The sequence below is a fragment of the Rhea pennata genome, chromosome 1 (assembly GCF_028389875.1).
Source record: "Rhea pennata isolate bPtePen1 chromosome 1, bPtePen1.pri, whole genome shotgun sequence".
NCBI classification, from domain to species: Eukaryota; Metazoa; Chordata; class Aves; order Rheiformes; family Rheidae; genus Rhea; species Rhea pennata.
In genome coordinates this window covers 64195687-64209208 of record NC_084663.1, presented here as the reverse complement: position 1 = coordinate 64209208, position 13522 = coordinate 64195687, and the positions used below count along the sequence as shown (strand labels likewise).

At 41.1% G+C, this 13522-nt stretch overlaps 1 protein-coding gene across 2 annotated transcripts in view; it reads right to left on the bottom strand.

Annotated features, from left to right (window-relative positions):
* Positions 1 to 13522, bottom strand: part of DGKI (diacylglycerol kinase iota) — a 114392-nt gene that overhangs the window by 24717 nt on the left and 76153 nt on the right. For both annotated transcript variants that reach the window (XM_062569976.1, XM_062569984.1), the window contains one exon: positions 4367 to 4392. In XM_062569976.1, coding sequence (XP_062425960.1) covers positions 4367 to 4392 — 26 coding nt within the window. The remainder of the gene's footprint in view (positions 1 to 4366; positions 4393 to 13522) is intronic.

Below are 13522 nucleotides of genomic sequence, written 5' to 3'. Positions count from 1 at the left end.
GGCACTTTGAATACTCCCTGGCTCATGCTTCAATGGTACCAGCACCATCCTAAACATGCAGACTCTAGAGTTCCATTCAGTTGCATTCACACAGGCATCTCTCACCTTTTTAATTGCACTAGGGTATCTTTTCTGGCCTCTAGACACCACTCCAGAAGGTGCAAATCTCCCATTAGTTCTGTATCACATCTGCTAACCTTGAGAAGATAGCTTGATCATCCTAAAATGGCATTAGATGACTCTGTGTGTGCAACTGGATAAAGTCCAACTGTTTTCAAGACTAAAGAAGCAACTGGGAAGGCCTAGGCACATAGGTGTATCTTGTGGCTCTTTCTTTCAATCATTTCTTATTAGACAACTCTTCTAATAAATACTAACTTGAAGGTCACTATTTAAAACATTCCTGCCTCAGCACAAACTCCTCCTAATGGTAGGATTTCCAGACTGGATGATACTTAAAATCATCCCCCGCCAGAATCTGAGAGATCTTTGTCTCCAGTTGCCTTTCCAAATATGCCTTCTATCTTCATCTTTTGTATCTTATTATTACATTGTACTAATCAACTATCTCCAAAATTTATCCTTTCATTATCATTTATCTCTTGTCTTAATTTCTCACATCACAATAGTTTCCTGTCATTTCTTTTTCAGAAGATTGGAACGGAAATGGAACTCATTGCACTGTTTTTAAGAGTGTTTCCCTCAATCTCTCAGGCGATGAGGAGGAGCAGCCAGCTCTCATTTATACAGGCTAACTGAAGAAAAGGTAAGATAACTCAGAAAAAGCAATACCACTGGCAATGTAAAATACAAGAATATTATTTAATGCATTAGTCTTTGAGAAAACCCAGTCCCCTCGCTTGTGACATCTACCACATCTGTTACAGCTCTGCTGTTTACCAATCATTGACACTCAGCTGCTTCCAGAGACCAAGCACTGTTGCTCTTCAAGGGTGTAGGGCATGTAATCGCACCAGGGATCACTTGGCTGAATAGGGGGCCCCTCCATTTCACTCTTCATACCAGTCACCCCAAATCCTTGTCTAAACTATCATGCTTTGGTTTTCATTTGTCTTGTTCCATTCTGCCAGCCAGTTAGGGAATTGGGGAGTTAAAGTTTTTGTCTGGTTTTGGTTTTGTTTATCTTTTTCATTCTAAAAGAAGGTGGATTTCACTCTTTAAATATATATCTCCTAAATACCTGTACAGAAGACAGAGACATAAACTCTCTAAAAAAATTTAAGAGGCTTACTTTTCTCTTTGGGGATTTAGGGTTATTTTGGCAGCCATTGTTTCCCCTTCTATGGTAATTAAAATAGTCCCATGTTGTAACTGATAAAGGTGCCCTTAACATGCGTCCACAATAAGGAGCATTGCGGGCTGTGACAATTGTTCATTAGACGTCCAGTGGCAGGCAGATGATGCTTTATCCTCACCTTCTCTCAAGACAGCATAATGTATTGTCCTGTCAGGGATTAATGGAAGTGCCACTTGCATTAGATGCTAGATTCTGTAGAAATTCTGTTACTGGGCTACACATACTGCAGCTTCTGCTTGCAACTAATGCTAGACAGGTGCCTTGCACATGGAGGAGAGGCAGGACATTCAGAAACCAAAGTGAGGAGCACAATACAAGAACGCATGCTTCTCAGTGCATAAGTTCATTAGTCATAGACTGCTCTTGCTTTTTTGTAACCGAAAGGTCATGATCAAGAGGAAAAAGACATTTGAAAAGAGAGACAAGGATGGTAGGCAAGAAGAGGAGCAAAGAGAAAAAGTAGGGAGAAGAAAAGAGGTCTGAAGATTAAAGAGGAAAGAGGGGAAAAAAATAGACCAAGGGCCAAGTGAGAAGTTAAAGATACTGCACAAGAGAGAGTGCCTTATCTGTTATGTCCAAAACATTGCAGTATCAGAAAATCAGAAAAAGCTACTGCATGATAGGGAAGAGCAGCTGAAACAAGGTCGGAGGGTGATGCCTGTGAGGGTAGGTTATTCTACACCTCAGAGGGTCTTATCCCATCATACACCCAAAGCAAGGTCTATATAAACATAATGGCATTTTAGAGAGAAGGTTTCAGCTCTCCCATCATGTGTTTAGAGAAGAAACTTCAGATCTAAGACTAATTCAGATGCTTTCAACACTTAAGCATAAAGTGGGCTGAGAAGAACCAAGGTTCAAAATGCATCTTGTGTTACAACAGTTCTGTCATGCTTTCCTTTCAGTAGTGTGCTAATTTCCCATGGTCTTCAAGTGCCATAAGGGGAGAGAGGAAGTCCAAGGCATTGGGCCTCTCTTTCTAAAATGTCACTGGGATATGGGAAGCTTTTTGTACTTGAGACAAGCTCCTAAATACATTTATTCAATGGACAACAAATCTAGCTAGATATTGCACAGTCCCGAAATGCAAACCTTGTAACAGCTAGCACTGCTGAGTCTCTAACTTGTCAAGGGGCCATGGGCCTTTAACCCTGCATTTCAGAGGAGGTTTCTTATGGGAGAAAGAGAAAAGAGGAAAGGGTGAAGCTATTCAGATATGTTTATCAAACCTGGAAAGTCAGATCCCAGCAACAGATGGTAGATGACAAACAGGAAGATTTTATGAAAGAATAAAACAATATAAAAATAGTGGAAAAAAAGGAATGCATTACGACAGCAGGAAATATTAAACTTTAATAAGATCCACAAAGATATACACTTTACAATGTCTGTTGCTCTGTTAATAGATAAAAATGGAGCAACAGAATAAATGCAAAGCAAACAAGAAAGCAAGAGCAGTCTATCACTAATGAGCTTAGGCACTGAGAAGAAGCCTGAGCCCAGGTCTTAAAATAGTATATTAAAACATAATACTTTCACGTTTATACTGAGGGTTTGGGAAACGGGGAATAGTACTAACATTTCACAAGTCTCTGTACTATATATTAACCAATTACAGTCATAGTAAAAAGTAGAACTATTAAACAAGAACCTGATTCATGAAGTCCATGAGCTGCAAATCTCTGGAAGCAGACGGTGGGTAGGAGGGAAATCAAACTGAAGGCTTTCCCCATTCTCTTATTTGTTATGGGATCCACTTATTACTAGGTAATACGAATGGACCAGATGAGCTAAAGAGATTTTTTGGTCTGACCAGTGTGTCCATTTTTATAACTTTCTCTACTAAGAAATGACATGTCAAGGAGACGGAAGAGAACGTATTCAGGACAGTATGTTTGACAGACACTTTTCTGGGCTAAAAAAAATTTTGGTTAGAGCTGAGGACAATGTAGATTGACACCTAACTAGTCACCCTGCACTCCGATTAAACCTACGTACTTCAGTCACACCCTGCAATCTCTCTTGTTGCTGCAATTTTGCATCCCACCAAACCCAAATGCTGACCCATCAGTCAGCATTTTCCATTGCTCATTTGTGTAGTTCTCCATACACTTTCAGGCTTAGATCCCCCTTACATCTTCATTTGCAATATTCATTACTATTCTAAATTTTGCTGATTGTGTAACTACATACAGATTTGATGGTTGAGGAAAATAGATATTTATAGATATCTATTTCTTTTGTTGCCAAAATATTCAATTTCAGAGCTACATCATAAACTTTCCAATCTAAGTTTTAGTCTCCCTTTTTTCCCATTCCTTATGCAACTCTGCCAGTGCAATTCTCTCCTTGCAGTATGTCTCTGGATTTCAGTACCAATGCAACTACATTTTTAATGTACTCTGAAGGATCATAGCACCCAGCACTAAACAACTAAGCTGGCCAGGATGGTAACCAGCTAGTCACTGTAGACTCCTTCTGTAGTCCATAGGGAAAGATCAGATCCTTCAGTTTGCTTCAGAGCAAGTTTATTACCCTACCTGCAATTCTCTAGCTACTCAAGCCATGAAAATCTTATATGTAGAAGCTGTGCTAAATTCCAGACCATACAAACTGATATTTTTGGTAACCCAAGGTAACTTAAGTTCAAGTCTTTAAAGCATAATTCACTCTACTACAAAGATGCAGTCTCATAAGAGTCATAAGAGATTAGCTCATCTTCATGAAAGTCATATGTTGTCCTTTAAGCCCACACATGTCCTTTGATAGGTGAGGTGCTATGCAGTTGCCTGAATAAATTGCAAACGCTTGCAATGGTACAGCTTGCTTGAGCAAGATTCATTTTGCAAGCAACTCAACACAGACTTAACTTCTGCCAGCTCCAACAAAATGAACAAACACTTGATATCTGGGGGCAAACAATGTGAGCAACACCAAAGTTTTTTAAGGTCAATCTTCTCCACCACAGGTGTATTCAAACTCATTTTCCTAGCTAGTCTTTTGGTCTTGTTTTTAATCTGCCAGTAATATCTATAAAACAGAACTTACCTTGATCTTCTGAAGAGACCGGTGACCTGGAATAAAACAACAAAGTCTAGTCAATTTTTTTTTTTTTTTTTTTTTTTTTTTTTTTGCATGAAAAGGTCACAAATAATGTTCAGTATCACTGTGGGGAATAGGAGATAAAAGTAGTGATAGGTTTTAGTCTTCAGCTTACTTAAAGGGAGGACTAGGAGACAGCTAACAAGAAAAAAGGAGAAAAGGACAGAGACCTGTGCTAGCAGCTGATCCTGCGGACCGGAGCAGCTGTATGGAATCACATCCAAAAAGCAAACAGCTGTGGTCATACTACTAAGCACTCCTGCCAAGAATTTCTCTAGGTACTTGGCAAAGACCTTATCTATTACTGTTACTGCTGGAAATAGCTGAGGGTAACTGGTGAGAAAGTGCTGATCCTTCAGACATCATTGCAGGGATGGAAGTAGGCACTAGGAGGAAACCTTACCACTAGTGTTGATGAAGGAAATAAAAGCTTCAGGGAAATTCACAGTCATCAGCAAGACCATTTTTCCTTCCATGAGTCAGTGTGGCAGATAACATAAAACACTAGCCCTAGTTCTTAGAAGTTGGTGCCATTTTCACAAAGTCAACATAAACAGGCAAAAACAAACAAATGGTCCAGACAAATAAAACTACAGAAGAAAAGAACGCAATAGCAGCAGCACAAGAATGACAGGATACACTAACACAGTATGATACACAGCACAGTGTCTTAAATCTCTGATAATACTCCAAGAGAGTGAGGGGTTATAAAACATGAAGAATCTGTCAGTGCCCCTGCTGATGAACAGAAGGGTGTCACTGAATTCAATTGATCTGTCTCACAGTTCCCATAATTACAGATTATACTCCTCATCATTTTGCTCAGATCCCACAACAGAGGAACATAAAGAAATGGAAAATATTGGCCCATCATTTTTCTTTTTGCTGCAGTAGCTTGGCTCAGCATAACTGGGCCCCAAATTTGGGATGGCTATTCTGTCTCAGACTGACACCACACAGTAGATAGGACCATTGCCTCAGCACTTCCCACATGATAACTTTCAACTGCGTTTGCTCCTGCAATGAATGGTACAGCTCCTGTTTTTCTTTCAAGGTGTATTTAATTTTATACTAAAGATTATCAAAGATTATCAGATTATCAAAGATTTAAAAATGTTAATGTTGCCAGCAAAGTGATCAAAACTGGCATCAGAAAAAGAACCAGAGAATGGGAAAGGGAATAGAAAGCGTGTAAGGAACAAAGGGGAGTGTATGTACACAGTCAGCAGGGAAGATGGGGGTGGCAAAGGGTTAAAAATCCTGGATTTAGAGGAATAAAGGAACTGAAGAAGCAGTCATGATCTCATTCAATAACAGGGGTCTGAAGATGAAGGTTAGGGGATTATAGAGCATCAAAAGCAAATATGCAAATATGTAGACACAAACAGGAAAGATGGAAAGAAAGGAAGGAAACTTCCCTAATGAGGTATGCAAATTTTTTATTTTTATAAGAGAGAGATTTTCAAAGAAAGAGAAGAAGGAGTTACAGCACAGCTGGAGCAATGGTCACAGTGAAAGGAAAAATGTGATTGCCTAATTAAGATTTTGACTGTGCTAGAAGCCAACATGTCTGTATGGGGCAGAATTAATTAATCCTCTAGTCACATTAAATCCTCTGATTGCTGCTGAACATCCTAGGCTTTTACCCTGCTCTGCTGCCAGACAAGCCAGCTATGTCCTTCCACTTCAGCCATGTCCATCAAAATAAGACAGGAACGCAGGTAACCCAGAGGATTAGCAAGCATCACTAGGGCTTGGTCCCATCGCTTTAGCCAGTTACAGGCCTTCCTTCCACATATCTCCAGCAGAAGCCCTTCTACAGGTCAAAACTCAATGCACAACATTTCCTATAAGGTTAAACAGTGTGGGATGGGACATACCCATGGTGCAATTTTTCAGGTTCTTAAATATTTTTAAATCTCTTGACCCATTGCTAATGCAGTATTCTATACCATCAGTAGCATTTATTCTTTCGATTTGTTTCTTAATCACACAGCTTTATCACCTTTCAGGTCTTTATTTGGGAAATAATATAAAACAGTACAGACTATCCTATTACTTGGCTCTGTATTATGTCCAGTAAAATAGAGGCCATTAGCCCCTTAAAACATCAACAACATGCATATATTTCAAAAATTCATTTTTCGAAATACTAATGCCATATATGTAGCTTTTTTTGCATGCTCTGAAGTTAATGGATGAACAGTAACAGATCTAAAAGGTACTACTGTTCCTCCTAGCAGCATTTTCATTTGAAAGGTTTCATCAAGCATCTCTTGGAATTCTGTAGCCTGGTTTCCTGAAGAAATAAGGTTTATATAATCATAGCACCCTGGTGTGTATGTATGCGTCTGTCTGCCTCACCCTAATAAAGTTTGAGACCCAATTACGGCTTTCAAAAGGGAAAGTAATAGCAAAACTAAAATTTTCCAAGGCAGCTAAGAAGTCACAGAGAGGTTTTGAATATCTCAGGCACAGGAAAGTCTCAGTGAGAGCTTCCATCATTTGAGTTAACGAAGGATCAACTACAATAAACTTAGCCTCTTTTATTCCACGACTCACCAAAAGAGTATTTTGGCAAAGAATGGAGAAGACTTTCTGCCCTCTCCTGTGATTTCAGGCCATATATTTCAGCAAGGGAAGGGATTTTCCAAACCATTCAACACCGGCCTAACTATACCAATGGGAGTCTTGCTAATAACTATAAAATAACTATAAAATAAGGAAATGAAGCTGCTGAGCCCTTTTAAAGTCTCCACTAATAGTGTTGGACATTTTATGAATTCTCTGGTCTACCTTTTGCTTATAACAGATTCCAGGAGAGGAAAAAAAGAAGTCTAATGATCTGCTGTAGACTACACACACTCATTCTGTAGCCACAGGGGGCTCTTCTGACAGGAAAAAAAAAAAAAAAAAAAAAGAAAAGAAAAGAAAAAATCAGGTGAATGCTCATATTTCTGGTCACACCTCTCTCTCTCTGTTCTGTAAGGAGCATGAAGGAAATAATATGGCAGCACTGATCACCAAAGGGGTGTCCTGAGCAGGGTGGATTCTCAGCTGCTAACATCCACTGATTGAATGCCTAGCTAGCTCCTGTCAACTGCACCCTGAGCATGAGACTAGCTCTGTATTTTACTGTCATAAAGCAGCAAGTTATCATCATTCTCACCACCTCCACATATTTTAAAAAAGTAGAAAGTTGTGGTCAGTCATACTTCAGAAGAACTATTATGCTTCCAAGATCTGTGGCAAAATGATCTCATAAAGAGGTTTTCATTTGAAAAAAAATAAAAAAGGAGAAAGGAAAGGAGAAAGGAAAGGAGAAAGGAAAGGAGAAAGGAAAGGAGAAAGAAAGGAGAAAGGAAAGGAGAGGAAATGTAAAAGTTCAGGCACCGCAGTATCTTATTCTTAGCTGTTTCAGAGTGGAATTGGTTATTTCTCATTTCAGCTGTTATTTATTTGTGCTCTTAGTGAAAAATTAACTTGTAGAAAGGAAGGCTCATTCTTCCTGCCTTTTTCCTATCCCTTCCAGAAGAAGAAAGTAAAAAGAAAACAGGCCAAAGTCCATGACTACTTACGTTTTCAAAATCATAAGCTTAAACTAGCTCTTCTACCAGCAATACCCTTTCACATTGCATATGTGTGAAAAGGAAGCCCTATTCCAACTCAGCCCTTGTTGAACTCTTGCTCCATCGTATGGAGGTGCCACCCAGAACAGCAGCATAGGCTAGACAGAAGGCAGGATAGCCAGCACTTGTAGGCAGTAATCAGACTGACCTAGGCCAAGAAGCTTCAGATTTTCTGCTATTTCCCAACTCTTCTCTGCAGCACCAGCACTATGAAAGTTGGTCCTAGGCTTCTACTACCAGCTATTCAAAACCAGATAAAAACTAGTGAATATTAGAAGTCACTACTCAACCACATACGGAACTTTGCTGATGCCCATAAGTTAAGTGAAACTGCCCAAGTATCACACAACATGTTACTGGAATTCAGACTAGCCTTCACATACCAAAACCTTTAAGAGGATAAATAAGAAACAACAAAGTTGCACCTTTACAGGGCAGAAGTAACTACAGATTCACACTGTACTGAAAGGGCCACTGCCTTGTGAAAGATGTCATGCCAGCATCTGACTTTTCCCCTGCTCTGATTTGACATACACTTTACAAAGTGCTATTGCTGTAGCAACCAGTTAAGGAAAAGACAGTATTACCAGGATAGGGAAGAGGATTAAAAGGGAGAAGGGGAAAGTGTGTTATTGCCTCTGATTTCTTTCCATACTGCTTGCACCTCTCTTTTTGCTAGGGGTCCTGCAGGAGCATTCTCCCTCTGTTGCAGAGTGAAGTGTTCTCCTCAAAAGGGATAACAGCACTTGGAAACCTCAGTCTACAAAGGGAAGTTGCACATTGCCTGCTCAACAATTTCTTCTGCAAGCAAAGCAGTACTTCTTGTGCATATACTGGATGTACAAAGATCTCCCAGCAAATGAGTTACAAATATTCAGCGATGTATCAAAAGGCTTGAAGAATAATGCAAAAATCTCCTAATCACCTGCTCATTAGATGCTTCCATAAAATTGGAAGACTTATGAAACTGAAGGCATGATATGCCCACCTAAAACAGGAGTTAGCAGTATGATCCAAAGCTACTTGGATTTTTTCCACTCACTCTTACAGGCTTTGGATAAATCCCTGGAAAAAAAATCTAATCCCCAGCATAGCCAAGATACCCTACAGTATCATGCAAGCCTTTCCCAAACAGTCAAACACTTGCAGCTGTTTCCAAGTGCACTCTCCAATGTGCAAGCACTAGATTTATTCATCACTGGAGGGGTGGAAGAGGGAATATTCATTTCGAAGGAGGGAAGGAACTGTCACAATTTAGAGCCTAGTCAACTGGGGCTTAAGAAGCTAGAGAAACACAGACAGCCTCCAGCAGATGAATTCTAACAAAATTTCGGCAATGGGTACATTATTCATGAAGACAAAAGCCTCTGGAGAAACAAACACAGAACTGATGTAAAGCAGCTATTTTAATCAATAAACCTGTAGCTGAAACCATCTGCACTGGGCCTATTTAAAACCAGCCATTTACAATTTAAAGGCCGAATAACAATCTGCATGCAGCAATTCTGATGGGTTTTATGGCCATTTCCTCTTTTCCCTGCTTCAGCAATGTAATTCTGTAGACTTTCTAACTCACTCTGACAATAGCTACCTGTGACCAGGAAAGTGGAAGAATTTTTAGATTAAATGCATTTCTTCTCATTTTATGCATACATGCCTTCATACCTGTAAGTGGCATCCCGACATCCCCACTGGGGTGTATACACGTATTCTCTGATTGTAATCAAATTCACTGAGGTGGATTGAGAACTGGCTGAAAGAAAGAGCTCAGAGGATTGTCATCAGTGGCAGAGAGTCTAGTTGGAGGCCTGTGGCTAGTGGTGTCCCCCAGGGCTCGGTACTGGGCCCCATCCTGTTCAACTTATTCATCAATGACCTGGATGAGTGGATGGAGTGCCTCCTCAGCAAGCTTGCTGATGATACTAAGCTGGGAGGAGTGGCTGATACATCTGAGGACTGTGCTGCCATTCAGAGACACCTGGACAGGCTGGAAAATTGGGCAGAGAGGAACCTCATAAGGTTCAACAAGAGCAAATGCAGAGTCCTGCACATAGGGAAAAATAACCCTAGGCACCAGTACAGGCTTGGGGCTGACCTGCTGGAGAGCAGCTCTGCAGAGAAGGACCTGGGAGTGCTGGTGGAAGACAAGCTGACCATGAGCCAGCAATGTGTTCTTCTGGCCAAGAAAGCCAATGGTCTCCTGGGGTACATTAGGAAGAGTGTTGCCAGCAGGTCAGGGAGGTGATCCTGCCCCTCTACTCAGCCCCGGGGAGGCCTCATTTCGAGTACTGGTGTCCACTTCTGGGCTCTCCAGTAGAGACATGGAGCTACTGGAGAGAGTCCAGCGTAGGGCTACAAAGATGATCAGAGGGCTGGAGCATCTCTCCTATGAGGAACGGCTGCGAGAGCTGGGCTTCTTCAGCCTGGGGAAGAGAAGACTGAGGGGGGATCTTACCAAGATCTAAGTGCCTGAAGGGAGGGTGTCAGGGGACAGAGACAAACTCTTTTCAGTTGTCCCGTGTGACAGGACAAGAGGCATTAGGCAGAAACCAAACCACAGGAAGTTCTGCCTGAACATGAGGGGGAATTTCTTCACTGTGAGAGTGACGGAGCACTGGACCAGGTTGCCCAGAGAGGTTATGGAGTTTCCTTCTCTGGAGATCTTCAAGGCTCACCTGGATGCAACCCTGCCTAATATGCTCTAGGTGACCCTGCTGAGCGGGGAGGTTGGACTAGATGATCTCCAGAGGTCCCTTCCAACCTTACTGTTTCTATGATTCTATTAAATAAAAGTTTTAGCATATTAAGTATCTTTAAAATACAGGTGAGGACACCCCCTAATTCAGCACTGTGCACCAGCCCCTCTAGGCCTGCTGAGTCTCCTGCAGTCCCAGCTGCAGACAGTGCCTCCTACGCTTCTGTCAGAAAGGCAGAACGGTTTGCTTACCTGCTCTCTCAGCATTCTCTACCAGAAGGAGGCCAAAGAGAGCTAAAAATAATGCTCAGCCTGTGTATCACCATTACCTGCCATGGCACTTGATAGAAGACAAAAGTCTAAGAATTACTGAGAGCTTCCCCACACTTACACTCTGAACTTACACGTGCCCAATTCAGAGTGACCTTAACAGACTGGAAAAATGGGCTAGTAGGATCATTCCGAAGTTCAACAAAGGCAATTGCAAAGTCTTGCATCTGAGGAGGACTAATCCCATGTAGCAGGACAGGCTGGGAACCTACTGGCTAGAAAGCAGCTTTGTGGTAAAAGATGTGGAGTGTTAGCAGACTACGAGTTAAATGTCAGCCAGCAGTGTGCCCTTGCAGCAGTGAAGGCCAACTGTATATTGGGTTGCATTAGCAAGAGCATAGCCATAAGATAGGTGGAAAAGATTTTTCTTCCTCTGTTCACTACACTGCATCTTAAGTTGTGTGTCCAGTTTTGACCTTCCCAGGAAAAGCAAGACATTGACAAACTGGAGCAAGTTGTGCAAAGGACCATAGAGATGGTTAGGGCCCATGGCATATGAGGAGAGGCTTAGAGAGTGGAGTTTATTCCATAAGAAGATCGGGGAGATATTATTGGTGTCCAAAACTACCTAACTGGAGGGTATAAAGAAGACAGAGCCAGAGTCTTCTTAAAGTAAAGAGGAGGAGGAGGAAGGGTAGGATGACAAGCAATAGTCTCAAGTTGGAACATGGTAAATTCAGATTGATTAGGAGATTTTTTTTCACCATGTGGCTGATCAAACACTGGAATAGGTTGTGCAGACAGATTATGGAATCTCCATCCCTGGAGATATCACAGCTTCACTGAACAAGACTATGAAAAATCTAATCTAACTGGACCTGTTTCGAGCAGGGGGTGATTAGATGATCTTGGAATTTCTTCCCCCACCCATACTACTCTGTGTTTCTACGAGTCTCTCTACTAGGCTTTCTGCTGTTACTATCCCAACTTTGCTATAATTCTTTTCTCCCATATATTTTTTCAAAGATAATGGCAATACTGTCTGAAGAGTAACACATATGGGAAAATGCTGACCAACAACACTCCCTGAATCTAAAAAGATCCATTCAAGGTACATATTAATTGGCAGGAATCTATTCGGAGATGTCCTATTCATCTGTACCAACAGTCTGGAGAAGCTAATTTTGCTATCTGTAAAAGGCAAAGATAGAAACCTTGTCTGGCATCTCTCTAGCCCCCCGCCCCTGTTGCCTAGCCTCTACCTGCACATAAGCCGTTGCTACATACTGCTCATAAGCAGCACAACATGTAGGAATCTAGCCTGTTGCTTTTTACAAAAACAAGGGCAGCTCCAGTGTATTCCTTGCTGTTTCTCAGGCATATCGATGCCCCTTATATTGTTCCATATATTTTCCCACTGCTAACCTTTTAGCTCTTACCATTTGCATTACTTCTCTGCCCACTGTAAAAGACTCTGAATGAAGGCTTGGAACACAGTAACACTGTTATACTTGAAGTTGTAGTGACACCCAGAGGGGTTTCCTGGAAATTGCTTCTTAACAGAGAGGAATAAAACATTTTCAGGTCAAGACCTGATGCAAAACCAAACATGTTTAACATTATTTTTAAAAAAGGTTAAAAGAAAAGAAAGAAATGTTCTAACATGTTCATCTTAGGAAAAATAAAGGACAAATAAAGATGGATTGATGGTTTATTTTGGAAAATAAGGCATTTACAAATGAGCAGCAGGTCACTGTAGAGTAATTCTAGCTTAATACCTGACCCCTCTTTCTCTTATCACCACATCACACAAAAGTATGTCAGAGGACTGTAAGACATTAGGCTTGAAGAGGGTCTGATCCAAGTCTCTTTGTAAAGACATTCTTCCCTTTCAAGATTTGAATTAAATTTTTACAATCCTCACTGACCCACTTGTCAAGTGCCTGATGAATCTGGGATGCAAAAGGTAAGGGAGAGGCAGTAGCTGATGCAGCTGTGACCCTAAAAGAATATGAAGTTAGATATAGCCACACCATGCAATACTGAGGAGAAATGACAGACAGTCAAGGGACTGGATGCTGTTTCAAACAGCTCTGTATTAAAAGCTACATAAAAAGACACGGAACAAGAAGTAAAGGGGCCAGGTATATGCACTGCCTTAACCTTCTGTATGAAAAATGAAAGACAAAATGCTAAGCACAATCTGGTAGCAAATTCATCCAACTCCCTTTCTTGACTAATGATCTGTGTACCTCTTCCTGGAAAAGATTATTCCATGAGTCATTTTCCTATGACTGTAACTTTTATTTAACCTAGAGAACGGAATTATTCTGATAACTGCAGAGCCATGACAGGCACACTGCTGGCCCATCAGGCACGCTGTGATTCAGAAGTCATATAATCACCCACTTGGCCCTCAGGCTAGATGGAGCTGAAGTGCATTATCTGCTTGGTAACCTAAGGTAGCTTCCAAATAAACCCAGGCCAGTCTGGGTTTCTGAACAACCT